Source organism: Gopherus flavomarginatus, chromosome 3 (assembly GCF_025201925.1).
Source record: "Gopherus flavomarginatus isolate rGopFla2 chromosome 3, rGopFla2.mat.asm, whole genome shotgun sequence".
Taxonomy (NCBI): domain Eukaryota; kingdom Metazoa; phylum Chordata; order Testudines; family Testudinidae; genus Gopherus; species Gopherus flavomarginatus.
The window spans coordinates 234796269-234823924 of record NC_066619.1 but is presented as its reverse complement, the minus strand read 5'-3'; the positions used below and the strand labels follow the sequence as shown (position 1 = coordinate 234823924).

Here is a 27656-nt window from a genome sequence, read left to right as displayed (position 1 = left end):
TGGGGACCTCTGGCTTAAAACCTAGAAGAGACAGCTAAGCAGTTTTCAGTTTACTCTGTGTTTAGTTGTTATTTAGTGTTGTAAGGTGTACTTGGCACTTTAAACTAATGAATGGGCCATGCTAAAAACAGGATTCTGCCTTGAGGAGATCACAGGCTGAAAGCACAGAAAATGTGAGTTGTACTAGAGTTGCAAGCAATTACTGGTGGCAATTCCATAAACTCCCTAATTATTATAATTATGTTAGAAAGCAAGTTGAAAGTGTCTGGCCATAACCAGCAGGATCCAGGGGAATGTGGGAGGTAGTTTAAAATGATCAGTTTGCTTCCTTCTACCCATTAAGTTCCCTCTCACCACTTTTCCACCTCAGAAGCTTCACTTCTACTTAGCTGGATTTCTTGGAAACTGTCGTACTAATTAAACTGAATTGGTCTGAAATGGCTCCCAATTTGGCCTCTAAAAGAGAGCTTAAAGCAGGCAGCCCAGTCACTTCCATTTTTCTGTTCAACTTTGTGTCCCCACCCCAAAGAATCTGGCTGTCAGGGTAGCAGAGAAGGGAGGAGAAGCACATCCCAACAAGAAAGGAGTGGGAGAAACTGGCCATGGAGAGGGGGAAGCACCTGTGTTTCTCTCAGGCCATGTCAATACTACAAAGTTAAGTTGACATCGAGCCTCTGATTAAAGCTAGTCAATGTTGCGTGTCCACACTATGCTCATTGTGTTGGTAGAATGCATCTCACTAGCAGGGCTTGCATCAACTCACAGAGCACTGCACAGTGGGTAGCTATCCCACAGTGCATGTAGCTGAGTGGAATTTTGGGTTGGGCTTGCAGTGCCTTATGGAACCAAAACATTGATGCGGGTGGTTATGGGAACATGGCATTAGCCTCCCATGATGCGCTTACCTCCCTCCCTGAAATCAACAGCAAACAAACCAAACCTTTTTCGCAAGCCTGGGTTACCCAGGCGGACATCATAGCACAATAAGCATGGACCCCACTCAGCTGTGCACTGTTGTGAGTGTTACAAGCATCTCACACCTTATCCTGCAGTATTTACACAGCCGATACCAGAGCCACTGTGCAGAAAAATGCGATGCCGCTCAAGCAGCCCTGCTGGAAGACATAGAGCGGAGCAATCTGCAATTGCTGGCAACAGTCATGCATCACTTCAGCATGGTTGAGTGCTGTTTCTGGGCCTGGAAAACACCTCCTGGAGGCCAGTTCATTCAAATTGAAAAGGAATAGAAACAAGCAGCCCACCTGGTAGCTGTGCATAGGGAATGGAAGGAGCTCAGTGCTTAGTGCCAGCATTCCTACCTGCTGACCAGCCTTCAGTTCCCTCCAGTAGTATTCTTCCCTGGCCATTCCGCCCTCCCCTTCAGCAGTGTTCCTCTAGTGACCTAAAGCCTCCAGCCCAGCTTTCCATTTATTTAGGGGAGAATATCAGTGTTACCAATTCTTGCAAATTTCTCAAGTCTTATGATATTTGATGGATTTTTCTTAAAAGCCCTAGCTCCAGGAGTCAAGTGATTATTGGGATCTGAGCTTTCACTTAAGAAAAAAAAAATTCTAGCCCTCATAGATACAAAGAAGAGTTTGAAAACATGACCCAAGTGCAGCTGAAAGTCTCGGAAGCCAAAAGCGTCCTTTGAGGGAGGAACTTGCTTTTTCAACCCACCTGAGCACCAGTTCCTTTGGAGAAGGGACACAAGATCATCCCATATTAAGCATTGCTTTGTTTATCAGTTTATAGGGCTACTGTCAGCTTGCTAAGGAAGCAGATGCAAAGTAAATTGTGTTTTGAGACTAATTCTGAGAATTCCTATTCATAGTGGAGGCTTTATAATTGGTTAATTAAAATATAATTTTATTGCTTTTTTTGAAAATGGGGAACGGTAATCAGAAACCATAGCTTTTCTATTAATAAAGGCTTATTTTTTAAAAAATGAGATTATATCAGTGCAAGTCTTCTCTCACAGAAACACATGGGAGGACCTGTGAGGAAGATAGTTCAGCACAGAGCTTTGTATAGAGCTGGATCAGTGTCTTCTTTAAACCATTCCTTTGTTTGGCTTGTGTTAAATGTGTGTTATCTGTAGGAGGAAGCAGACCAACTCCACTACTTGGATCACTGATATTTTTATTGGAGTAATTTAGAAACCCAATAAATGCAATAAGAGAACCGGGGAGGTATATTTAGAAATTCAGTAAATACAATAAGAGCACTGGAAAGGTATATTCCGGCATAAAGCATTTTGATCTGCATCTGTCCAGCAATACCAGTGCAAGGTTCTACAATACAAACATACAGGAGAATAACGATTTTCTGGTGTGGTCTATGCACACAACCTGCATTGGTTAAATTAAAATCAGTCTTTAAATTGATTTAGTTAAATCAGTACATGTTTGTAGCCTGATCTGCAGTGTGTTAGTAATGTTGATTTAATTTATCCACTTAATTTAATTTTATTTAATTAATTTTAATCAATGTTAATAATAGTATTACTAATAATTATTATGGATATTAATTAGTATGGGTTTCGGCTCACCAATTTGTTTGATCAGAAGATAAAGTTCGTCCTGAATCAGGCTTCACAGAGTTTATAGAATGACCTTCGGGGGTATGACAGGAAGCTTAACTGAGACAGATATAGTCATAAAGACTTTTTATTAAAATCAATGAAATAGTAAGCAAATGGTAAAACAGGTAGAATTACAGAGTTACACTTGTATTACTGTTATTTAAGAGATACATATGATAATACAATATTATGAGCTGCAAACGTGGTTAATACTCACACTCCGTTTTAATAACCTGGTGTTGGAAGATATGAGGCCACACCTGTGGCAGTTCCGTTTTCACACCTCTAGCAGAGGAAGCTAAATGCAGAGCTGTTAAAGCTGTTTACTCTTTAACTTAACTCAATAAATCTTAAACTGAAACTAAGGTGTAGGGAAACCAAGCTTAGCCTAGTCCCTTAAACTTACAGTTTGAAAAGAATTAAAGTACGGCCTATTAATAGTTAATCGCCGGAGTAGATGGGTAGCATCGATACGTTGTTGAAGGTGGAGGCAATGAAGAGTAGAGAGGAGTAGGTAGGTGGCTAAATTGCCTCTGTAATGGCGAGATGCATCGCCTTTTATAGGGCATTGGTCGGAAATCCTTTCTCTTATGCCCAAATTTCATCCTTCCCCCACAGAAATGTTAGGGTACACTTACCCCATAGGCTAATATGTATGTCCGTATGGATGACAGGTATGTACGCATTTGTGGTGTACTTGTTAGGTCTGTGGAAAAATCCCCTTTGCCATCCTCCATTGTCTATTGGTTTAGGCAAAAGGTCTCTAGACACCTGCGTGGGTGTTTTGTCTATTATTGCTTTTCTGGGTAAGGGTCGCAACATGTGCTAACTTTGCCTTAGCTTAACATACAGGGTTTTGGCCTGTAGGTCTCTTGCATTACAGCCAGACTTATTTTTAATATAAATCTATAACCCTATTGCACCAAATACTCAAATTTATAAGAAAAGATATATCTATACAAACAAGCAGATTAATCCTTAAGGCTACATGTTCCAGCACCATTTCTGTTGGTAGTATTTGTGGGACACCGTTTTCGAATGGTGTTAGAGAAATTGTTCCATTATCTAGACTTTAGCATGATTCTGTAATGCAATGCTAGGATTTGGTTGTCCTGTCCATGGTACAATTAAAAGGTCATGTTAGAATGTGGATGTCCCAAAATGTGCCACACAGTTAAACTTATAATTTAGACAGATCCAAAGTCTTAACTGCACAAGATACTCAGATGAGATATTCATGGTGACTAGAGCTCTGTATAAAAACTTAGAACAAGCTATTCATGGAGTGTGTTGAGGAGAAAGAAGCTCTTATTTGCAGCTAATTTGTGCCATAGGTCAAACATTTCAAAAGTTTAAAAGCATCCTATTTTTGTAAACTTTCACACACTGTTTTCCACTGCATAACCCATGATTTTCTGTGTTTGTATCAGTGAGACTCTTTTTTGATCCTTTAAAAAAAATTTTTTTTTAGTAACCGTTTCCCACTTCTTACAGAGATGACTTGGACAGGAAGCTCCAGGCTATTGCTGTTTCAAACCTGTTGAAGAATAGCTCTCGACAGCTTGTATTTCTAGGATATATTACTTCAGCTCCTGGATCCAGAGATTACATAGAACTAATTGAAAATGGCAATGTTAAGGTAATGTAGAACTACTACTAACTATAACAATTGACCTATTTACAAAAGATGAATTTAAGATTACAAATCAGTAACCTATGCAGATTGTAGGGTTGAAAATACACATACCTTTTAAAAAACAACTTGTTTTAAAATCTGTTCCATTTTTCAATTACCTGCTAGGAACTATTATTTTAGAAATGAAATACCTTAAAAAAAATCAGTCTTCCTTTACTTACCTGCCTGGATCTAACATCAGGATTGTTTCCTTTGCGACTTTTGACTACATCTCAAGCAAATCATTTCCTTGTTCTGTGTCCACATACAGATTCTGTTACTGAGGCCTGGTCTACATTTAAAATTTAGATCAACCTAGCTACATTGCTCAGGGGTGTGAAAAATTCATACCCTTTAGCACTATAATTAAGTCTACCTAACCCCTGGTGTAGATGCAGATTAGGTTGATGGAAGAATTCTTCTGTCGACCTAGCTAGTGCTGCTCAGGGCCATGGATTACCTACATTGAGGGAAAAAACGCCTTCTGTCAATGTAGGAAGCATCTGCGCTGTGGCACTGCAGCAGCTATAGTGCCCCTAGTGGAGACATGCCCTGACCTGAGGTCCATCTTTAAAGAAATCTTGTCATATTTGCTTTATTTTTTCCCTATAGGATATTGACAGTACGGATAATGACAGGTGGTGTGACTATATCATGTATCGTGGACTAATAAGGTATGTCAGAATGGATAATGTACTTGTTTTAGATATATTACCATTATCATTTTTAGATCTCATGACAGAAACCTGTATAACTCATTTGAATGGAAGAGCTTACCTCTCATCTTTAATTTACATCAAACTTTCTGACCGGCTGAAGGCAAACTACTAAACTACGTGCAGGCAGTCAGGTATAACATGAAGTAATATGGAACCTGATAAGTGGAAGTCAGACTTAGTGTGATTCTACTTTGTAAAGTTACTCTATAAAAATGTCATCATGGGGGTTCCATCTTTGTGTTTCTAAGACTTCCAGGTCAAATCTGCTCGGTTAATACATAAAGACTTTATTTTCCTAAATCCCAGCTCTGCAATCTCATCCTGGAATTCTTGCTCACTCATCACCACCAGTGATACAAATTCTGAAATGTTATCTTGAGGTTTGATCTTGTGAGGTGTTGGGCACTCTGGCCCCTGTCCAGCAAAGCTTTGCATTGACGTCATTGAGAATACTCATGTCCTTAAAGTTAACCCCATGCTAAGTGCTTTGCTGGACCAGGGCTGGATGCTTAGCACCTTGCAGGACTGAGCCCCTAGTAAATAATTCTGTTGGTGATTCATGAGCCAGAATAGAATCGAGCTCACTCTGACGTAGCTGTATAGAGTCTGCAGTGTTATCAGTAATAAAAGGTAGTAAACCATATTGTCCATAAGGAGACTGAATACACGAAGAGAACAACTGTATTGGGTGAGATGCCATTTATAACACAATTTTTATTATTACACATGTATTTTAAGTTCACTTCTCTTCCCTGAATATTTATTGGAAACTTTCAAAATAATTTAATTGAAAAAAGTTGTTGAGACATACCATTATATTCTAATGATTGTAAACTACAACATAATGCTTTCTAAATAATATTCCTAGTCCTACATCTGACTTGCTGTGTAATCTCAGGCACTTACACCATTTCTCAGTTTTTCCATATGCAAAATTGTGTTGTGAAGCTTATGTATGTAGAGTGCTTTGAGATCTTTGGATGAAAGATGCTATAGAAATTAAAAGAATTATATTGGTGGGTTAAAATAACTGTTAAAGGCACTGATTTAAAAAGGCTTTAATGTGGTGATTTGACTTTGAGCTATTTCTTCAAAGTAATTGTGTGTTTGGATGTGATAGGTTGGGTTATGCCCGTATTTCTCATGCTGGCCTGAGTGATTCAGAAGTTCAGATGGCCAAATTTAGGATCCCAGATGACTTGGATAATTATGTTGACAATGACAAAATCATCATTGACCCCAGCCAAGTTCCTGAGGACATCCATTTCAACCCAAGGTCAGCGTATTAGAAAAACATTTGAAGATGATCATTATTTATTTATTTGTATTACCCAAAAGGGAAAATTTGAGGAACTGTCACATTCGGGTGTAATCCAGACCAGTGAGGGGTTTTCACCACCTGTTCTGCAACCTTGGGTGCCTCACAATGCTTTACTGTTGTAGCTCCCAACCAGGGCCACTTACAAACAGCCTAACAGCATGTTACACATACCCTGAGTATCTGATTGTAGGTGCAACCCTGGTTCAGCAGCTCAGACCCCAGCAGCCTGTTGGCAATGTTCCAGTCACTCTCTGGCTTCCACCAGCCTTTCAGGATGACCCTAACACACTCCCCTTCCCAAATTTTCCTAAAATGTGCATTCTGCATTGTCCTACTCTCTCTTGGACAATTAAGTTATTAAAGGTCTGTTCCCCCTGTAAAGGGTCAATATTCAACAGTTTTCTACTTTAACTGGAGTTACCAAACAGTTCAGTTTAAACATAACATGGGATTAGATTAAAAATACAAGTTTATTTAACTACAAAGAGAGGTGTTTAGTGAGTACAGTACTAGTATAAGGTATTACAGTCAGAAATGGTTTAAAGATAAAACACTTTCTAGCAACTAAAACTTAAACACGCTAGACTTGGTTCAAGGTAAAATCCTTACCATGTTTCCAGGCATGTGGCTGCCCAAATTCTTCGGTCAGGGTCACCCCTCAAAGTCAAAGGGCTGGTTCCTTTGTCTTCTTAGGTCTGGTCTACACTAGGGGGTGGGGTCGATGTAAGATACGCAACTTCAGCTACATGAATAGCATAGCTGAAGTCGAAGTATCTTATTTCGACTTACCTCCCGTCCTCACAGTGCGGGATCGACGGCCGCGGCTCCCCTGTCGACTCTGCTACCGCCGCTCGCACTGCTGGAGTTTGGAGTCAACAGGAATGCGTTCGGGGATCGATATATCGCGTCTAGATGAGACGTGATATATCGATCCCCGATAAATCGATCGCTACCTGCCGATCCGGTGGATAGTGTAGACATACCCTCAGGGGAGAGAGAGAGACAGATCCCCCTTTCTTTTGTAGTCCAGTTAACCCTTGAAGTGGATTCTTCTGAGGGTTACCCTTCAAAGAATGGTTTATTCAAAGAGTAAAGAAGGTGACCTGGAGTTTGATGAAGGAGACTCCATGTTCTTTCTTCTCACCAGTGTTTGCTGAAAAACAAATTTACTCTGTTTCTTGCCATCTCCTCTACCTACTGTCTCAAGCACCATGATTATTTATATGTAAATTGAGGTAAACACACATTTCCTCCAGGATACTTCTGTCTGGGGAGGGCTATGTGATTTTGAACATGTGCTAAAAACATCATGCAGGGGGTTTTCAAAACTTTGCATTTAATGTTGCTACACACATTTTACCATGGTATTATTGACCAGTGAGTTCTTAGTTTTCAAATGATACCTAACAATGCATATTTTGTACGATTATTACAGTAGCGTATAGGGGTGAATACACGGAGGTTTTCGGTCACAGGAACAAAACTGGGTTTTATAAATATAACATGGGAGGCAACATGGTCTGCGGGACTGAGCACAAGATTAGGAGGCCAGAGCTCCTTATTTCTAATTAATTTCTTCCACTGATTTGCCATATGCCTTGAGTTATTTAGCCTTTCTGTACCCTAGTGTACAGCTCTGTGAAGTGAAGATACCTACCTCACATTGGTGATGTGTGGATTAATTCATGACTCCTTTTAAAGTCAATGTGGGTTGCGTGTTCCTCTGCAACTCTCAGAATGACATTTTATATAGTAGTTTATAAAATACAATATAAATGCTAAACACATGAAGATTTTTAATTGTTGCATCTGTCTAGAATAGTATGTAGTCATAACAGAACAAGTGTTACAGAAAAAGAGTTTTTGGAGGCAGATGGTGCTGTTTTCCTGCTAATACATAGGAAGTAAGAGAAATAAGGCTAGAAAGGAAATTTGTTCTGCATTGAAATCAGTGGGAGAAGTATTTAAGATTCATGAGGTACATTTCAGTCAGTATTTGTTTTTTAGGTACTGGTGTCAGTTGAGTTATGCATGTGATTGAAGATTTCCACAGTCTGTTCCATGTGTTGAAACTTAAAATCCATATTCAAAGTCCTGATCTTTGTCTATTTATTTCAGTGCAGAGCGAGTTTCTTTCTGTTCTAATTTCTTTAACTCCTGCTTGAAAGCAGGAAAATGACAGCTCCCAAGAACAAGCTTTACCTTTTTAACTATAATTTTTAAAAATAAATTTTCTATTGTTTTTATATGTCTAGCTAATGCTGGCATTGTTAATAAACAATGCTGATCTTTTTGTAAAAGAAAACCTCAGTAATAGTCAAGCAGTAATTAAAATCTACATGTTTAAGTGTGATATGCAATATACTTCTCTCCATTCATCTAGAGCTTACAGCTTTTTGGCATAATTTTAAGAATAGGGAGTCTGGACAAACAGTGAGTCTCAGCCTTCAGGCACTCACGGGTGAAATCCTGTCTTCATTAAAGTCAACGACAAAACTCCCATTGATTTCAATGGGGCCAGGATTTCACTGCATCTGTACAACTCTCATTCAGCTGAAGTTCTATTTATGGAATATTCATAGTATTGGGCCATCACGTAATCATTTATACTGCATATTTAAATGTGTTTGTTATACTCACTCCTTCATAACTAGAGCATATAGGTAATTATGATTTACTTGTACCAGGATGTAACTGCTGATTCTGATACAAATAGACTTTTGTGGCATATTGCTGTGATAGACTAAACATTTTGTTTTCTGCAAGGAACTTTCTATTTTTGCTTCAGACCTGTCATTCTGTGTGATTTGCCTTTCAGACATTCTTGCTTTTTTTCTCCCATCTTTGCTTTTTGAAAAAAAATGTGTTCTCAACAAGTGTACTTTAAAATGAAGCCTAGTTTAAAAACAATTGTTCAGATTAAATGTTAATTACACTATAAAATGTTGTCATTTAATTGCATGGGTTAATTCATTGTAGCTATGTTGTAATGATTTTGCTTTGTTAATTATTTTTTCTTAGGTTTGGATCCTACAAAGATGGACATAACTATGAACATATTCATCATTTTCATATGAGTACTCCCAAGTATTTTACACAGACTAGAATGAGGAAATAACAGATCAGTGTGACCAGAAAGCAAGGTCTGTAGATTTAAATCAAACTGCCAGCTCACAAAAACTACACCTTTTAGAGACTGAGCATCTTCCAGGCTACATAATATTGTCAATGTCTTGCAATATGTGATGACTAATAACTTATGAAATTGTAAAACCTTTTCTTTAATGTTCACTCTCTCCATTTTTTAAAGAAAGAAATTACCAATCAAAATTGTCATTAATGTGGGAGAGAGAGAAGGTTTTGTTAGGGTACATCCAGACTACCCGCCGGATCGGCCGGTAGTGATTGATTTATCGGGGATTGATATATTGCATCTTGTCTAGACGCGATATATTGATCCCTGAACGCACTCCCATCGACTCTGGAACTCCACCAGAGCGAGCGGCAGTCGCGGAGTCGATGGGGGAGCCGCGGCCGTTGATCCCGTGCCATGAGGATGGGAGGTGAGTAGAAATAAGATACGTCGACTTCAAAGTTGCGTATCTTACATCGACGCCCCGCCCCAGTGTAGACCAGGCCTTAGATTTTATAATGACAAGTTTGTCCATTAAGAGGATAACATGTAGGCCATATTCTCTGCTTTACGCTCATCAAAGCAGAGCATGGGGTTGTCAGGGAACTGGTTATAGGTTGTTCCTTTCTCCTGATGCCTTCTACCCACCAGAGGCCGCTGTGGTGCCAGAACAGCCACTCAGCTGACTGCATTCCTCTGCCTGGAATGGGCCCTCTGTGGAGCCAGGCTGGGAGCTGCAGCCAGACACAGAGCCTGCGCATGAGATGCAGAGAGGAGGTGAGGTGGCCCTAGGTGAACAGGGTAGGGCGACCAGACAGCAAATGTGAAAAATCGGGACAGAGGGTGTAGCATAATAGGAGCCTATATAAGAAAAAGACCCCAAAATCGGGACTGTCCCTATAAAATTGGGACATCTGGTCACCCTAGAACCGGGGCTGGTGCTGCTCCTCTCCGAAGCAGAGCGAGCCTGGTGCTCCCCACCCTAGGGTGTTTTCTTTTGTAAAAAGTGGGAGGGACTAGTCCTTCCACTTTTAAAAGTGAGGGGGAAATCGCTCCCTTGAGCCCTCCATTCCAGTGCCCCTCGATTGGTTGGCAGTGGCTACAAAGAGTTTTGACAATGTGCAAAAGGCGCAGGTCCTATGGAGGCAGAATGCCATTTCATGGCAGATATCAAGGAAATGCAGGAAGGAGGGAGGCATGTGGTTTTGGACAGGAGACATGTAAGCAGATGCATTGATTTAGGTGGAACTTTGACATTACCTTCGAGAGCAATTTAGGGTGTATCTGTAAGGAAACCATCCACCAGTTCACTGACCTGTCTGGCTGAGGTAATACCGCTAAGGACAGCACCTTTATGGAGAGAAGGGAGACAAGGTCCATTGCCACTGGCTTCGAGGGTGATGTCATGAGGGTGGAGAGAATGAGATTAAGGTCTCACAGGGGTGTGGGCTTGAGTACTGGTGGGAAGGTATTGAGGAGACCTTTCATGAAATGGACGATGTCATAGGGTCTGCACAGGTTTCCACCTTCTCGCCCTGGGTTGAGGTGGTAAAATAAGAGTTCTCATGCCTTCTTCTGGTGTTTCACCCTTGTGCTTTATTTTACAGTGCCACTGTGCAGTCCCCTCTATCCCCCAACAGTTATCCCCTTTTCAACCCATTCCAGGGTCTCTTGGCCCTTGAGGTTCCCCCCCTGTGGTGAGGAGACAGAGCTGTAGCCTCCTGTCCCCTCCCAGGCTAACCTCCTAACTGAGTTTTGTTCAGGGCTTTTATAGCCCTCCCAACCTTCAGCCCAGCTGTCACTGCTTAGCTCAGTCTATTGCAGTGAGCCAGCCCTTGTCAGGGCTCGCAGCTGGGCTCCCCGCTGGCTGCTTTGCACCTCTGCCCTTGGCCTCTCTACCCGAAAGCAGGGCTTAGCCAGCACTTTAGCAGGGCATTCAAGGGGTTTCACCCGTGCCGTGCCACAAACTTATGGTGTGTAAACACATGGATGGTGCCATCCACAGTGGAGAGAAAAGCACTAAGTGCTGCCAAATGGTCTGCCAATAAAGTCGATAATCTGTGTAGGAACAAGCAATGATTTCTCCTCATTGATGCAGATACCTAGAGACATGAAGAAAGTGTGAAGGGTGAGGATGGCAGAGGTTAGGTCTTGTTGGGATAGTGTGACAAGGAGCCAGTTGTCCAGGTAGGGGCACACTGAATACTCCTGGGAGAATTCTGTACCAAAAATTTAAAAATTCTGCACACAATATTTTAAATTCCACAAAAGTCTGCATATTGTATTTGTCAAAATAACACTATAATCACAAATTTATTTAGGCATAAGCTTTCATGGGCTAAAACCTACTTCATCAGGGTTTTAGCCTACGAAAGCTTATGCCCAAATAAATTTGTTAGTCTCTGAGGTGCCACAAGTACTCCTTGTTCTTTTTGCTGATACAGACTAACATGGCTACCACTCTGAAACCCATCATTAGAATCACACTAGTTTTCAATTATTTTGGTCATTTATTTCAAAATACCTGTCCGCATCGATGTCTTTAACAATAGAGACAACAAAAAAGTTTTCCCCAGGAGTAGAGAATTAAAGAAACTCCTACAGCAGGGCAGCTCGTTTTCTCTGTTACACTTTTGTTGGGCACCTTAGTCTGGATATGTCACATTTGCCAGCTGGGCACATCTTTGGGGGAAAGCCTCTGCCTCTCTGGTCTCAGACACCCACACCCCTCCCCTGCCCCTGAGCCCACTCACACCCCATATTCCTTAGAGTCCAGCTGTGGGGTGCCCCCCAGCCCAGACACCAGCACCTTCTACTGCCCAGGAATCCAGAGAGAGAAACAGCCTGATGCTGGGTCCTGGGCTTGTATGGAGTTTCCTTCATGCTTCCTCCTTTCTTCAGGATGTGCTGGGAACTGCAGCTGCCTGCAACCCTCCAGCTCCCTCTTCCCCTCCACAGTGTCCTATATTTGCCAGCTGGAGAGTCAGGCTCTGTTGGCTCCAGTGGCCCCTAGTGGTGACCAGCAGCGCTACAGCACCAATTCTGTGGGGAAAAATGGGAAATTCTGCTCAGAACATTAATTCTGCATTGTGCAGTGGTGCAGAATTCCCCAAAGAGTACATACAGAAATGTATTTGCCGCACCTCTCAGAATCAGTGCAAAGGTTTGGGGGAGTGAGGGGAAATGGAGGAGCTGAGGGAGAGGGAATTAATTGCTGGGAAGAAGCCTGGGGTGAGCTGTTAGGTGTAGGTGGAAGAAGTATGGAACAGTTTGGGGTTTTTTTGGAGGGCAGAGGGGTTTTTAGGGAGTTGGGGAGTCTCCCCCATCCAGACCCTGGCTGACCCCTAGCTTCTCCCATTCAGTCATACACATCTTCCACTGTCCCTATGTTTCCATGCACTTGCCCCACCACCATATGGCATGGCACCCCCACTCTCATTCAGCCCCTGACTCAATGTTGTCCCCCCACTAGCTTTTATGCTTCTGCTCCAGTTTGTCCTCCCCACTAGCCCTTCTGAACCCATCTGTGTGACCCTCAGCAACCCTCTGTGCCCTGCTCTGTTTTTCCCCCTCCCCCCATATCCTGTGCCTCCTCACCTGACCCCTCAGGCAGGGTTCTGTGAAGAAGGCCCTCTTCCTTTCCGTAACTGGCTGCTTCAGCTGCCTTCTCCTCTGGTGCTACATTAACCCTTGATGAGTAAAAGATGCAATTGCAGTGTGATTCCTCTTGTGGTTTCCCTTTGCCTTCCTGTCAGAATCAATTATTTTGGGGGAGAGGGAAAGTCTGTGGGGAACGTTACTTCTGCACTTGTGCAGTGGCACAGAATTCCCCCAGTACTGAGTAGCTGAGATGTAGCATTAGTGCTGGAACAATTGTGAAGACTCGTGGAGCTGTCACTATGCTGAAAAGGAGGACTTAGAATTGGTAGTGATGGCATCCTGCCTGGAAGTGGAGAAATTTTCAATGGGCTGGATGAATGTCAACGTGGAAGAAGGCGTCTTTCATGTTGAAAGTCATGAACCAGGCTCCCCAGGGAAGGGAGGGGATAAATGATTTCAGCATTATCCTACAGAATTTGGATTTTCTGATAAAGGTGTTAAGCACCTGAAGGTCTAGAATGGGCTCTGCCCTCTGCTCTTCTTTGGGATGTGGAAGTGTGGTGAGTAAAAGCCCCATCCCCTGTATTGAGGTGGAACAGGCTCTATGGCACCCTTGGGGAGCAGAGTGTCCATTTCTTGTTGGAGGATGTATTGATGGGACAGGTTTACGGGGGACATCTGGGGTCAGAGGCGATGAGAGAGAAAAGATAGGAATTCTGTGGAGTATCCATGATGGATGATCTCCAGTACCAACAGTCCATGGTGCTCTTGCCCCAGTTTGGGGCAAAGAGGGTAACACAGCTCCCAAAAACGATATGGGGTGCCGTGGGAAGAATCAGGAGAGGTTCTCGGTTCTCAATCTCCACATTAAAACTGCTGTTTTGACTGTTGCTGGGATAGGGTTGAGGAGGTGATTGTGAGCAGTGCCATCTACATAGCGCCTCTTGCTGGCATTGGTAGTAGACTGGGTAGGGTGCATGCAGTCGGGGATGGAACAGTTGCCCCTGTTGCCGGCATCTTGGGGCTGGAGTGTAAATATCCAGGGATCTGAGTGTGGCCTAACATTCTCTCAGGGAATGGAGGGATTAATCCATCTTTTCATGGAATAATTTGTGCTCATCAAAGGGGAGGTCCTTGATAGTAGTTTGGACCTCCCTGGGGAATCTGGATGATTGTAGCCATGAGTCTCTGCACATCACAATCCCAGTCACCAGAGAGTGCGAGGATGTGTCATCTGTGTCCATAGATGCTTGGTCACCAGTTGTCCCAGTCCACCAGCACCTGGAATTGCTGCTTTTGGTCCGGTGACAGCTTGTCGCTGAACTGTGCTAGCCTTCATTGTTGTTAAAGTCATATTTGGCTAGCAAAGCCTGATAATTGGCAATGCGGTACTGCAGCCCTGCTGAGGAGTAGACTTTTCTGCCTAGCAGGTCCATCCATTTTGCGGCTGTTTGGGGGAGTAGATTTCTGTGGATGTTAGTGCGCCTACTCTGCTGCTGCATAGACTGCAAGAGTGTTGGGCGGCGGGGTGGGTAAAAAGAAAGGTTCTCCCCTCTAACTGGGACAAAATATTTCCTCTCAGCTCTCTTTGGTGTGAGGGCACAGGAGACATGAGTGTGCCAGACTGTCCTTGCTGGTTGCAGAATGACCTCATTGTTACTGAGAGCTGCTCGAGAGGGCCCCTGGGGTTGGAGAATGTCCAGGAACTGATGTTGCATGTCCTGAATCTTCTCCAGTAGGATTCCCAAGTCTGCCACCACCCTCTGGAGCAAGTCCTTGTACTGGCGGTGGTCATCCAGCAGGGGGAGAGTGAGGGAGGAACAAGTGCTTCATCCAGTGATGACTCTTTGTCCAGTGGTACCGATCCCACATTATCTTACTCCTCATATACTGATGGCACCACATGAACGGGACAGTTGATAGGAGGCCACTGATGGTGCCTGGCGTCCTTGGTAGGGATCCCAAGGTGACTAGTACAGCCAAAAAGTAGGGTTCCTGGGCCTCATGTATATTGGTACCAAGCCTCCACAGTGGGATCATAAGCTGGGGAGTATGGCAGTCTGGGTTGCGAGTCCAGACTCAGATGACATATGGAAGAAAATGAGGGCTCTTCCAACCCTGATATTCTATGATTCTATGTTCTTCTCCAGTAACAGCAGCAAAAGTCATCCGCCGGAGAGGGGAGGATGGTGGTGGGTGGGAATCTGGAGAGGAGCAGAGAATGTGGGTATAGGAGGAACAGTTTCTCTGTTGGTAAGAGAGGCTCCAACTGTCCAGGAATGTGTGTTGTCCCTCAGGACATGCCAGAGGGCCCACGCAGTGTTAGCAATGCCAACTGCTCCAAGGGGTGCAGAGGGGCCAGCGGGACAGGCGGTGCATTCGCTGCTGAGGTGCTGGCTTGGGTACCAGGGCAGTCATTGGTACCGCCGGATCCCACTTGTGCTTTGCCTTATCCTCAACATGGGGCAGCTTGGGTCCTGGGCTGGCCGGATCAGTGCGTGACCTTTCACCCGACCTGACTCGGCTCGGGGAGGAAACACTGTGCTCATGAGCAGTTCAGGATAGGGATTTGCTCTTATGCTCATGGCCATGTATTTTACCCTCATGACAGGGCTTGTCTAATGCCTTCGATAACGGAGGAGCTGAAGGAGAGAGCTGTAATGGCTGGGAAGGAGCCTGTGAGTGAAGCTGGTGGGTTGTTGGGTGTGGGTGGGAGAAGTATGGAACAGTTGTTGCTTTTGTTGTGGGAGGTATTGTTAGGAAATTGGGGAACCTTTCCCATCCAGATGCTGGCTGACCCCTAGCTTCTCCCATTCAGTCAGACACATCTGCCCTGTCCCCATGTTTCCCTGCACCCCCACTCCCATTCAGGCCCTGGCTCAGTGCTGTCACCGCACTAACTCTTGAGCTCACACCCCAGTCTGTTCCCCTCAGTAGCCCTTCTGAATCACAGCAGTCCCTGTCCGTGTGCCCCACTCTGTCTGTCCTAACCTGTCTCCACAGGCAGGGTCCTGTGATGGAGACAGTCTGCTGGCTGTTCTGGTGCCACAGCAGCTTCAGGTGGGTGAAAGACAGAACTGCAAAACTTCTTGGGCAGAATGTATTTTCTGTGGGAAATTTTTTTTTGCACTGGGTGTGAATTCTGCATGTGTGCAATGGCACAGAATTCCCCCAGGAGCATTGTGGAGGAACATTCGGAGGTGGGAGAAGTGATACCAGGAGCTCTGCATGCAGGGCAGTTTCCCCCATGTGGTCTGGTCTGCATAAGGGAAGGGCAGGAGGGGAGCGCCTGATGACTCACCGCACAGCCCACTTGGGATAAGTGACCTGCAGGCATAGAGCGTCTGGGGTTGCAGCTCGCCCCCCTCCAGCACTCTTGTGGGGTATGGAGGAACATTCAGGGGGAGGCAAGTGGTGATGTCCCAGGTGCTCTCTCCTAGTAGGTCAATTTCCCCATATGGGCTGTGTAAAGGGAGGGCAGGAGAGCAGACCCTCGCAGAGCTCTAGCTTTGGGGTCATTTTCAAGGAGAGCCAGGTGGCTGGGCTGCTTCCCAAGCTTCTGTGCAGCAGCGTCAAGCCCAGAGTGAACTACTGCTGGGGGAATTCTGCACCTGGCTCAGCTGCTAGTCCTGGCTGGGCAGAGGGAGTGAGGACAGGACATCCTTTTCCTCTGCATGGAGTGGCCAGGGCTGGGGCTGGATCAATAAGGAATCTATTTGTCAAAAAGCATTTCCATAATCTTTTTTGTCTGTATTACAGTCACAAAATATAAGTATTTTGAAAAAATTACCAAAATAATTGAAAATGGTGTGATTATATTGTATTATTTTGACACATAAAATATGCAGAATTTTGGAGAATTTTAAAATACTGTGTTCAGATTTTTTAAAGTAAATAGGGAAGATTAAATGTGAGTGAAGTGTGGTTAGGAAGATGGGCAAAGGATTTGTGTGCATTGCATGTGCTGAAGAAAATCATAATTACTGGACAGGTTGTGTTTTGGGCTGAGAAAATAGTTTAGACTTGTTTTATTGAACAACAACAACTACAACAAAAGATAGTAGTCATCCCAGGAGAACAGGGGATATTTCTTTCTAAAAAGGTGACATAGGGAAAGAAAAAAATCTGATTTACTGGTCTTTCAGAAAGAGTTATTTTTTGAGATATGTCATGTAAGGATTTCATTTCAGTTTAGTAAAGTTAATAAATACAAAGTGGTTATTAAATGGTTGTTCTTGTGATTAACTTTGTGACCTTTAAAAGTTTTAACTTGAGTAAAGTGCTTGGTTCTGTTAATTAAAACATTTGTTTTATGCTAATGTTGGTTTTTAAGTGGTTGTTGGTAAACATGGCAAATAATTAAGGGTGATTAAATAATGAACGTAAACTGTATTTGTGATTTCAAGTATACTGTAATTTAAGTACTACTAAAAATCAGCAAATCCAGAAGATAGACCTATGCCTATTATTAATAGTATTAAGCCTTTTGCTCCCTCCCCAAATATAGAAGTCATACTACACCTATCAATGCATATGCGGGTCAATGGACACTACTAAGAAAACCTTCTGACACATGACGTGCTTGTGCAACCACGTTTAGAATAGGTATAAGAAGCATCACTCACAGAAAAACTATATATTAAACTTGCAGTCCTGCTATTACAGCGAAAAATAAAAATATTGGCTGCAGTCTTTTGAGAAGCTGTAGTGCACTTTTTTCATGGGGGGGGAGTAGGACAATAAAATAGGCTCTAAGCCCTACAGCGGTGCATTTTTGACACCTCAGATTTGCATTTGCAGCTGTTTTAAATTATATTTTAAGAAATATTTTAATTAAGCAGTATTTTAATTGATAAATGTTGACATGCACAGTATATTTAGAAAAGAACGTGATTTTTTAAGCGTAATTATGTTTCCACGTGTTTTTAACAAATTGCCAGACGCTGAAATGTAGTAATGAAAGGTAAATGAGGATGTTACCAAACTGCTGCTGTTATGATTATGAAACACTTAGAGCCATATTTTATGTCTTATGTTAGTACAAAATTCCTATTGACAATTCCTTCTGTGCATGGTCAAAAGGCAGATTATGTTTTGTCTCAATGTTCTGTTTTTTAAAAAAAATTCACATTCCTGTGCTAGCATTTCCTATTTAGCATATCATGGTATGAAATGTTTGTTTACATAAATTGTATACAGCATGTGTGGTTTTTTTGGCATTACAGCAAGTCACCATAAACATGTTTCTTAAAAGCACTTGGCAGAGTTTAAGTTCTGATCCTAGTGTTGTCAGCTCTTGCCCTCTAGTGATTTTGGGGTAGTTTTTACTTGTCTCGTGAAAACATTATAAAAGGCACCAAGTCACAATTGTTTTCCTTATTCCAAATGGCTCTATCACCTATGACTGTCACTGGGGCTGAAACCAGAAAGATGGCCACTATTTCCCTACAGTCTATCTGCACATGGAATTGACGCTGCTCACTTAAGAAAGTTGGCTGCCACCTCCCCCCTGTTTTCAGGTGAGATTGAAGCCCTGCTGCCCCTCATTCTCCCCATCCACCTTTCACAGTGTGTCTCTGCTGCTGAACCAAAGAGGGGCAGCACGAAAGAGGACACATTCTAACTGGAGAAAACGCATGTAATATCAAAATAACTTTAAAAAGTCCCATTTTTGTACAAAAAGCCATGTTTTAAAGGTCTTACATACATACAGATAAAGGAAAACAATAGTACCTGTAAATTTGGTTACAAATGGCCCTGGGTAGATTTCAGCAACATGAAACTGCATTCTGCTACCTAATTATCATTACTATTAAACATCTATCTTGGTGCAAAATACAGTTTAGGAGCTTTAGGACTCAGACTAATCAAGAAGCAAGATTAACCACTGATGCAGGTCATCTTTTCCGTAACTCAGTTGATACAAAGCTGCTGCGCATTGCTTTTCCCCACAGAGTAATTTATATTGGAAAAAATAAAAGGATACTATTCTCTGTTCTGAAATATTGGCATAATTATATTTTTATTATGTGGAGATCAGTCACAAGTCTCACTGTATACCCATTCCAGTGCAAAAAACACTAGCTATATAGAGGGAAGAGAATTAGATTAAATCCAATGATATATCTTCTAGGTCAGTGGTTCTCAAACTTTTATTTTCACGGACCACGTAAAAATTTCTGAGGGTCTCGGTGGACCACTTAATGATCTTTCCAAATGTTGTTTGTACCATTAGCTAACTATTGTAAAGTAAAAAAAAGTAGTAATAATTAACTTTTTTTGTTCTACAAATAAAAGCACACAACTCATATTTTAATATCAGTAGTCTTACCTTTCTAATGCAATGGATGTGCCCTCTCTCCCCTGCCGTGGCAGTCCCCAAGCTGGGGCTGGGAAGGAGGTGGGAGGGTCTCTTCCCTTCTCCCCGCCACGGCAGCCCCTGAGCTGGGGCTGGGAAGGAGAGGGATCTCTCCTTGCCACAGCAGTCACAGAGCTGGGGAAAGTCACCACTTTCTCTGGCCGTTGCAGCCCTGCATGTCCTAAATTCCCCCACCAACTCTTCTCATTGCACTGCTCCCTCCCACTTTCCCCCTCCCACTACCCCTTATTCCCCCCAAGGCCACCACCTCATCTTACATGTGCGTCTTCTCTAGAGTCCAAGCACCTAATTAGTGGAGCCACGTCTGCGTGGCTCCACTAATTAGGTGGGTGGCCCTTCAGTCTCTTATGTGCGGCCACCCAGGCACACACCTTAGTGGGAACCATCTGCGGGCCACCTGAATGGAGTTCACAAACTACTGGTGCTCTGTGGACCAGTTTGAGAACCTCTGTTCTAGGTTATACCTTTTATAAAAAGTGCTACATGGTTCCACCTTAAGCGCTCAACACGTGTAAGTAACATTGTAAACATTATTTGTAGCATTTACACCAGACAATTGTGCTAAGCAATCTGCACATATATAACATACAGTCCCTGCCCCAAAGATCTTACAGTCTAAATATTAGACAAAAGGTGGATCTAACAAACAAGCAGTGACAGTGCAAGCTTCTCCATGTTGCCATAACTAATATGCTTTAACTGTGCAATGGGGCTTCCCAGCAGGGCTGTCCAGAGGATTCAGAGGGCCTGGGGCAAAGCAATTTCGGGGGCCCCTTCCATAAAAAAAAGTTGCAATATTATAGAATACTATATTCTTGTGGAAGCCCCTGTGGGGCCTGGGGCAAATTGCCCCCCCTCACCCCCGGGCTGCCCTGCCTCCCAGTCATGAGATATCTTGATGCTCTTGATTCACACTTGTAGCTCGTTGCTGGGAGTGCCAGTTATAACAAGAATGTGGGACTGAACCTAGGGCCTGATGCTGCAAGTCCATGTTCACATGATTATTCTTATGGAACTGAATGAGACTTACTGGCCTACAACCTCAGCTGGATTCATACCCTTGAGCTGGAGATGAAAGGGTCTGGATCCTGTTACCAGTTCTCTGAGCCATCTAGTCTCCCAGCCCTCCGGTGTTGTGAGACTGTTCTCCACACTAATACAGCATAGAAATGAAGAATGAACTTGCAATGTGTCAACCATTTCTAATTCCTTTGTGTTCTGCTTTTCTGATTTGAAAGACCATTACAATCTACTTCTGAAGCTGTTGTTGCATCCACTAGAGACCCAGTGATTCACACACAAAAAAGAAACTGTACTATTTGTATTGGTTCTCCATTATTATGAAAAAAATTGTCTCACAAGCTCACAAACTCTTTTTTCTATTCCTTTTTTTTTGGAAAGTCATTAATAATTGATATTTATGAGCTGGTTCTCCTATCATTTCCACTGGCATAAAGTGGAGTTGCTACATCAAAACCAATGGAGCAGATCTTCAACTGGTGTAAATCAGCAGAGCTCTGGTTTTTGATGTTTTTGTTTTGTTTTTTGTTTTGAGGTATGCTACTTTACAATAGCTGAGGCTCTTGCCTAATAGCATTATACCAATGTAATACCATTGTGTGAGGAGAATCAAGCCCTTGAATAAAGTTAGCATTGACACTTAAAAACTCTTCCCTCCTTTTTTTAAGCTATCAAATATTATGAGGTTGCACATAGTTGCAAGGCCTGCTTGGTGGAGCTGGCTGGGGCTGGGCTGCTCCGCTTCCCGCTGCCGGTGAGTGCAGGGAGGTTGGGGAAAGGACGCCCTCCGCACTCACCTGGAGCGGGAAGTGGAGCAGCCCAGCCCCAGCCTGCTCCACTCTGCCACCTCCCAGCTGTGGCGCTCCACTTCCCACTGGGCAGGTGTGTGCAGGACCTTTCCCCAGCCACCCCCCAGCGACATGGCTGGGGCAAGGCAAGGTAAGCAGAGCAGGCTGGTGCTGCGTTACTCCACTCCCTGCCGCAGATGAGTGCAGGGGGGCATCCTTTCCCCAACCTCCTCGCACTCAATGACAGCGAGAAATGGAGCGCCATGGCTGGGAACAGGCAGAGTGGAGCGGGCTGGGGCTGGGCTGCTCCGCTTCCCACCGCTGCCGTTGAGTGCCTGTCAGGGGGTGGGGGAATAGGGGTCGGAGCAGTCAGGGAACAGGGGGGTTGGGTAGGGGGTGGGGTCCTGGCGGTGATTAGGGATGGAGGTCTCTGGAGGGGGTGGACAGGGAACGAGGAACGGGGTGGGGGGCAAAGCAAGTTTGATATAACGCAGTCTCACCTATAACAGGGTGAGATTTTTTTGTCTCCCGAGGACCGCGTTATATCGGGGTAGAGGTGTACTTAGTTTCCCTGTGTAATCAGTTAGAGGCTGACTCTGCAAATACTTAGTAGTTTTACTCCTGTGAACTTTGCAGGAAAAGACCTTCCTAAACATCAAAATTGGATCAGAAAATCCCTTATAAAGAATTTTTAAAAATAATTTTAAAAATAAAGAAAACCAGGACATTCCATTTAAAAACAGAATTTTCTTTGCGTTTTGTCAATTTGAAATAAAAATTCAAGTTGAGTTGTCCTTTTAAAACAGGAAATTATTCTAATCTTTTCAAACTTTAATTACCTAATCTAAAAGGACAACTTTATTAAGAATAAACCGGTTCTGAAGTCAGCCATCAAGTTCTAATTTATAGTTATAGATTATACACAATACTGTTTGCTCTATAAATGTCATCCTGGGGGCTTGTATGCATGTTCATACATGGCTTTTGTTCTCTGTGTATTATATGCAAAATTTCCATTAAAATATTCTCCCAAATCTCTACAAAACATGAAGGAGTTTGAACATCATCCTTTTAAAAATAACCTATGCCTTGAATATGAATTTTTATAAATGATGCATAGGTATATGTATTCAATGCTGCAGATAATAACGTACATGTATAAACTACTATTTTATCTGAAAAATACAGTGTACAAATGTGAATATACTGAGTAGTAGATGTATTATACGTTTACAGTTATATTAATTCAGGATCAGGCTCCAAACAGTTTAGGGGATGATAGAGAATACTATTATGTGTATCTACTCCAACTGCTAGAGCTGGAAAGATAAAATTACTGCATGATTTTCTGAATTTGCACATCAAGCCTAATCAGCTATCTGTGAGATCTTTCATGCTTTTTTCAGCAGGTAGGATAACTTGATTTATGACTGCCACCAACCAACTCATTGTTTTAAAAACCAATAGACACCCAGAGATTGTCCAGATATGAAAGAGTTGTGCCAGTATGAGTCCTGGGTGTAAATCAGAACAATGCCTTTCCTAGTACTGTGGTACATGACTGATCTTGCTATTTTCTCATCAGTAACATATTCTCTGATGTCACAAGTAGAATGCCATGTGAAATTGAAAGTTTGTGTGTATGCTTAATTGTACATTGAAACAGTATAGAAGTAGGAATTACATACTGTATACTGAGAAGTGATGACATTGTGGCAAGGTTAATCTATCTTCCCCTCCCCCCTCTCCCTCATTCCATGCAGAACATAAGACCATCAGCAATGCCTTTCATTTTTGTAGGTGTCCTACTGCAGTCTTAGCTTCTTTCCATGTCATTTAACAGTTATTATGGGTTAATAGGGTTAACTTATTCTTTCCATGATTCATAGATACAATTTAGGTTAGAAATTTATTGTATTCATATGTATCTCAGTTGACAGAAACCATATTAAAATACATCTTTTTATTGCCAAAGTACTGTTTATCTTGAAAATATTAATTGTGTTGGACTGCTCCAATTCTACTGGCCCTTAGTTCACTCCATTCTGATTCTTGAGGTGTTGAAGAGGATTTTAGATTTTTTAGATTAGAAGGCTTTAAATTTTCCTAACGTTAGTACATCTGGATTTTATGAAGGTGCATAATTCCGACCCTGTGTATTCTGTGTCTGACTTCCTAATATGGGGCAAAATACTGCCCTCCCTTAAACTCTCTGCAACCTCATTAAAGGCCTAGTAATACATGGAGTTACAGGAAGGCACAAACTTAATCCATGATTTATTCATTTGTCTCTCCCCGCGTGGTTTTACTGTGTTGCATTTCCAGTTCACATACAAGAATTCATGCCCTCTTCTGCTCTGGATGTGCAGTATTTATTCATGGCTGATATTCCAGTGGTCCCCTCTCATGCTGGTATCCAATATTTCTGCAACTAATTCAACAAAAATCCTGTTTTTGTTCTGAGGTCATTACTTTTTATTAAATATTAAAGTACATTTTAGTGTTTGTTTGGAGTGTATGGATCTAAATTCAATGGGTGAAATCCTAGTCCTATTGAAGCCAATGGAAGTTTTGCCATTGATTTGCAAGGGGCAGGATTTCACTCCATATGTTTTGCGAGGATGAAAAATAGATGGATTAACTTTGGCTCTAATGTACAAATATTTGCTTTTCTCTTATTTTGTTTCCCTTTCAACAGATAGAATATGTTTATTCCCTTTCAATTTATTAAACATATTCTATCTGCTGTATGACCAAATATGTTCTTGATTAAAAAGTTTAAACCAAAGTAAATCTTTAATAATAATTAATAAAAAGCGTGAATAAAATACAGCACATATATATTGATATTGGAGAGAAAGTGTTCATTCTACTAGCTCACTGTAATTGGGGGATAATGCTTTCATATCTGGAAACCCTTTGATTATACCCAAAGATCTCTGCTGAAAAACTGGTTAGCCCACTGATCCAGATGTTGGAGGGAGGGATGAGGAGTACGGGGAGCCAGGAGAAATTAAAAGCAAAGCTGTACAAAATAAGGGAAAACTCAAACCATAGCTTGGCCTTGGCTTACATTAGGAATGGATAATTCTGTAAAGCTTACTCTTTTCTGTGCAACACAGTGCAAGTGATTTCTTAATAGAAAGTATTAACTTGGTTTGTTCCTAAAACTACTTGATTCAAAGGTTTGGTGGCAAGGTTTGAATAAACCACTGAACACGGGGGTAGGGTGCCCATTATTGTAAAAGTCTAGTTAGGTGCTATTATGTGATGTGTGTATGTATTATATTTCTTCCTAAGGAGAAAAAGGACACTCTGCTATATGAGATCACTAACTCTCAATCACTTGTTTTTTTGTGATTTCAGAATTTTACCATGTACATTCAGTCCATACATTCATATGGAATTAACATAATTGGGGGCTGTTTTTTCTCTTTATTGTGTCTGTTTTTGCCTTTGCCTGTTACATTGTGTGCTTTGTTAAACTCTTATTGGTTCCTTTTTAAATGTGACGAGATTTTTTTTGTAAATTGGTAAGGTTTATTGCATTACATCTTACTCTATCTCATGGATCATCAACAGTATAGCCAGCTAAATGTTGATTGTATATAATGACCAGCAATAAAGATTCTGCAAAGCAGTAGGAATACAGCTTGACTTTTTTACATATCAGGTTAAGCATGTGCTGTGCTGATGAGAAAAAATCTTAATTTGTAAATTTGATGTGGAAGTCACTGATAGAAAATAAATATGGAACAGCAAGAGATCATCGTTACAAAGTCACTTTATTGACAGGAGTCTCATCTTAAGACTGACCTTGCTGAAGTCATGATCAATTTCCATCCATCTAACTCTGTAAATGTGGGTTAATAAAAATCCTGAAGCTCATTCATAGAGTCATAGACTCATAGACTTTAAAGACAGAAGGGACCATTATGATCATCTAGTCTGACCTTCTGCACAATGCAGACCACAGAATCTCACCCACCCACTCCTGTAACAAACCCCTAACCGATGTCTGAGTTATTGAAGTCCTAAAATTGTGATCTGAAGACCTCAAGCTGCAGAGAATCCTCCAGCAAGTGACCTGTGCCCCACGCTGCAGAGGAAGGCAAAAAACCTGTAGGGCCCTGGAGGAAAATTCCTTCCCGACTCCAAATATGGCGATCAGTTAAACCCTGAGCATGTGGGCAAGACACACCAGCCAGCACCCAGGAAAGAATTCTCTGTAGTAACTCAGATCCCACCCCATCTAACATCCCATCACAGACCACTGGGCATACTTACCTGCTGATAATCAAAGATCAATTGCCAAATTAATTGCCAAAATTAGGCTATCCCATCATACCATCCTCTCCATAAACTTATCAAGCTTAGTCTTGAAGCCAGATATGTCTTTTGCTCCCACTACTCCCGTTGGAAGGCTGTTCCAGAACTTCAGTCCTCTAATGGTTAGAAACCTGTGTCTAATTTCAAGTCTAAACTTCCTAGTGTCCAGTTAATATCCATTTGTTCTTGTGTCCACATTGGTACTAAGCTTAAATAATTCCTCTCCCTCCCTAATATTTATCCCTCTGATATAGTTATAAAGAGCAATCATATCTCCCCGCAGCCTTCTTTTGGTTAGGCTAAACAAGCCAAGCCCTTTGATTCTCCTTTCATAAGACAGATTTTCCATTCCTCGGATCATCCTAGTAGCCCTTCTCTGTACCTGTTCCAGTTTGAATTCATCCTTCTTAAACATGGGAGACCAGAACTGCACACAGTATTCCAGATAGGTCTCACCAGTGCCTTGTATAATGCTACTAACACCTCCTTATCGCCGCTGGAAATACTTTGCCTGATGCATCCTAAAACCGCATTAGCTTTTTTAACGGCCATATCACATTGGCGGCTCATAGTCATCCTGTGAAGAACCAATACTCCAAGGTCCTTCTCCTCCTCTGTTACTTCCAACTGATGTGTCCCCAATTTATAACTAAAATTCTTGTTATTAATCCCTAAATACATGACCTTGCACTTTTCACTATTAAATTTCATCCTATTACTATTACTCCAGTTTACAAGGTCATCCAGATCTTCCTCTATGATGTCCCGGTCCTTCTCTGTGTTAGCAATACCTCCCAGCTTTGTGTCATCCACAAACTTTCAGTCCTTACATGCGTGTTTTAAATATTAGGATGGCAAGTTCTCAAAAAAGCATCAGTGATACATATTGTGTTACATCTGCACAACCTATTAAGGCCATTTAAAGACACAATTCTGAAGCCATTTTTAGGAGATGTTATCGCAGGTTGGTGGTGAAATTCCTTATGTCACAGTAACTGGGCAAAAACCCCTCAAACCTTTTCTTCCTTCAGAGGACTGGGTTAGACTGTTGTCTCCAGTGCAGGTCTGTTGCATCTTATGCTGGGATTACGTTCCGCAGTCAGCTCGTAAAGCGAAAATCGCCTATAGTCAAAATGACCCTTGAAAATCCCTTAAATCACCCATAAAGTACAGTTTTGTGTATACAACCCTGTACAGTACTATGTATTGTATACAGCAATATACAGTACAGTATATAATAAAGACTACATATGCAAAATATAATTTTACAGTATTTGTAATAACATAACAGAGAGATAGAAGAATAAAAAATGAAAACAGTACAGTACTGTAAATCTGAACAGTCAGCAGTCATCCTGGATATTCTTGCTAGGCTTGTACTGTACACACTCCAATGATTAGTCTTCTGCTTCCACTGACAACACTATCATTGAGTCATCAGGGCTTGATGACGATCCAGGAGACGATGGGCCAGGCTTGGGTGATGGAGAGCAAGTCGTAGAGGAAGTGGATGGCTCTGGTTCAGCTCAAGAAGTTGATTGTGTAGGCTCTGCTGCTGCTGGTTGTTTTTTCTTTAAAAACATGGTGATTGGCAACTGTCGCTGTTGTCTCTTGAGCTCCTCAAACATTTCTTGGTACAGTCTCAAATCATCCGTAATACTGTGAAAGTTACTGGTAGCCCTCCTAACAACTAACGGTTTGGCCATTAGGGGGAAGCAGAAGCCTCACGTACAGAGTAACCTGAACTTTTGAACTATCTTTTCTCTTCTGCCTCAAAGCACAGAAAACTTGCTTCAAACCAGTTTTTACTAACCAGATAACAGAGTGCGGGGTTTGACACCTACTAATCAAGTGTTAACACGCAAGGGTCTTTGTCTCAAAGTGTATAAAAGGCATGTGAAATTTGTATGGAACAGAGTCTTTTGTACCAAGATACAGGGCTCTCCTTTCTTCTGCAGAGTAAAGCATCTTTTACTTATCCCTGTCAGGCTGTTATTGGCTTTCAGCTAGGCAGACCCAATATTTTGTTAACAATACTATGTGTGATTTTGAGGCTTCGTTCAATAGAAGGATCATATTCAGAAATTAAATCATTCAAGTGCTTCACT

General features: G+C 42.2%; 1 protein-coding gene across 1 annotated transcript in view; it reads left to right on the top strand.

Annotated features, from left to right (window-relative positions):
• The window catches only part of CWH43 (cell wall biogenesis 43 C-terminal homolog), a 39195-nt gene extending 29778 nt beyond the window's left edge, over positions 1–9417 (top strand). Inside the window, exons 12-15 of the mRNA XM_050947606.1 lie at positions 4079–4223; positions 4872–4933; positions 6099–6254; positions 9321–9417. Of these exons, the coding sequence (XP_050803563.1) occupies positions 4079–4223; positions 4872–4933; positions 6099–6254; positions 9321–9417 (460 nt within the window). The remainder of the gene's footprint in view (positions 1–4078; positions 4224–4871; positions 4934–6098; positions 6255–9320) is intronic.
• Positions 9418–27656: the final 18239 nt, after the last annotated feature.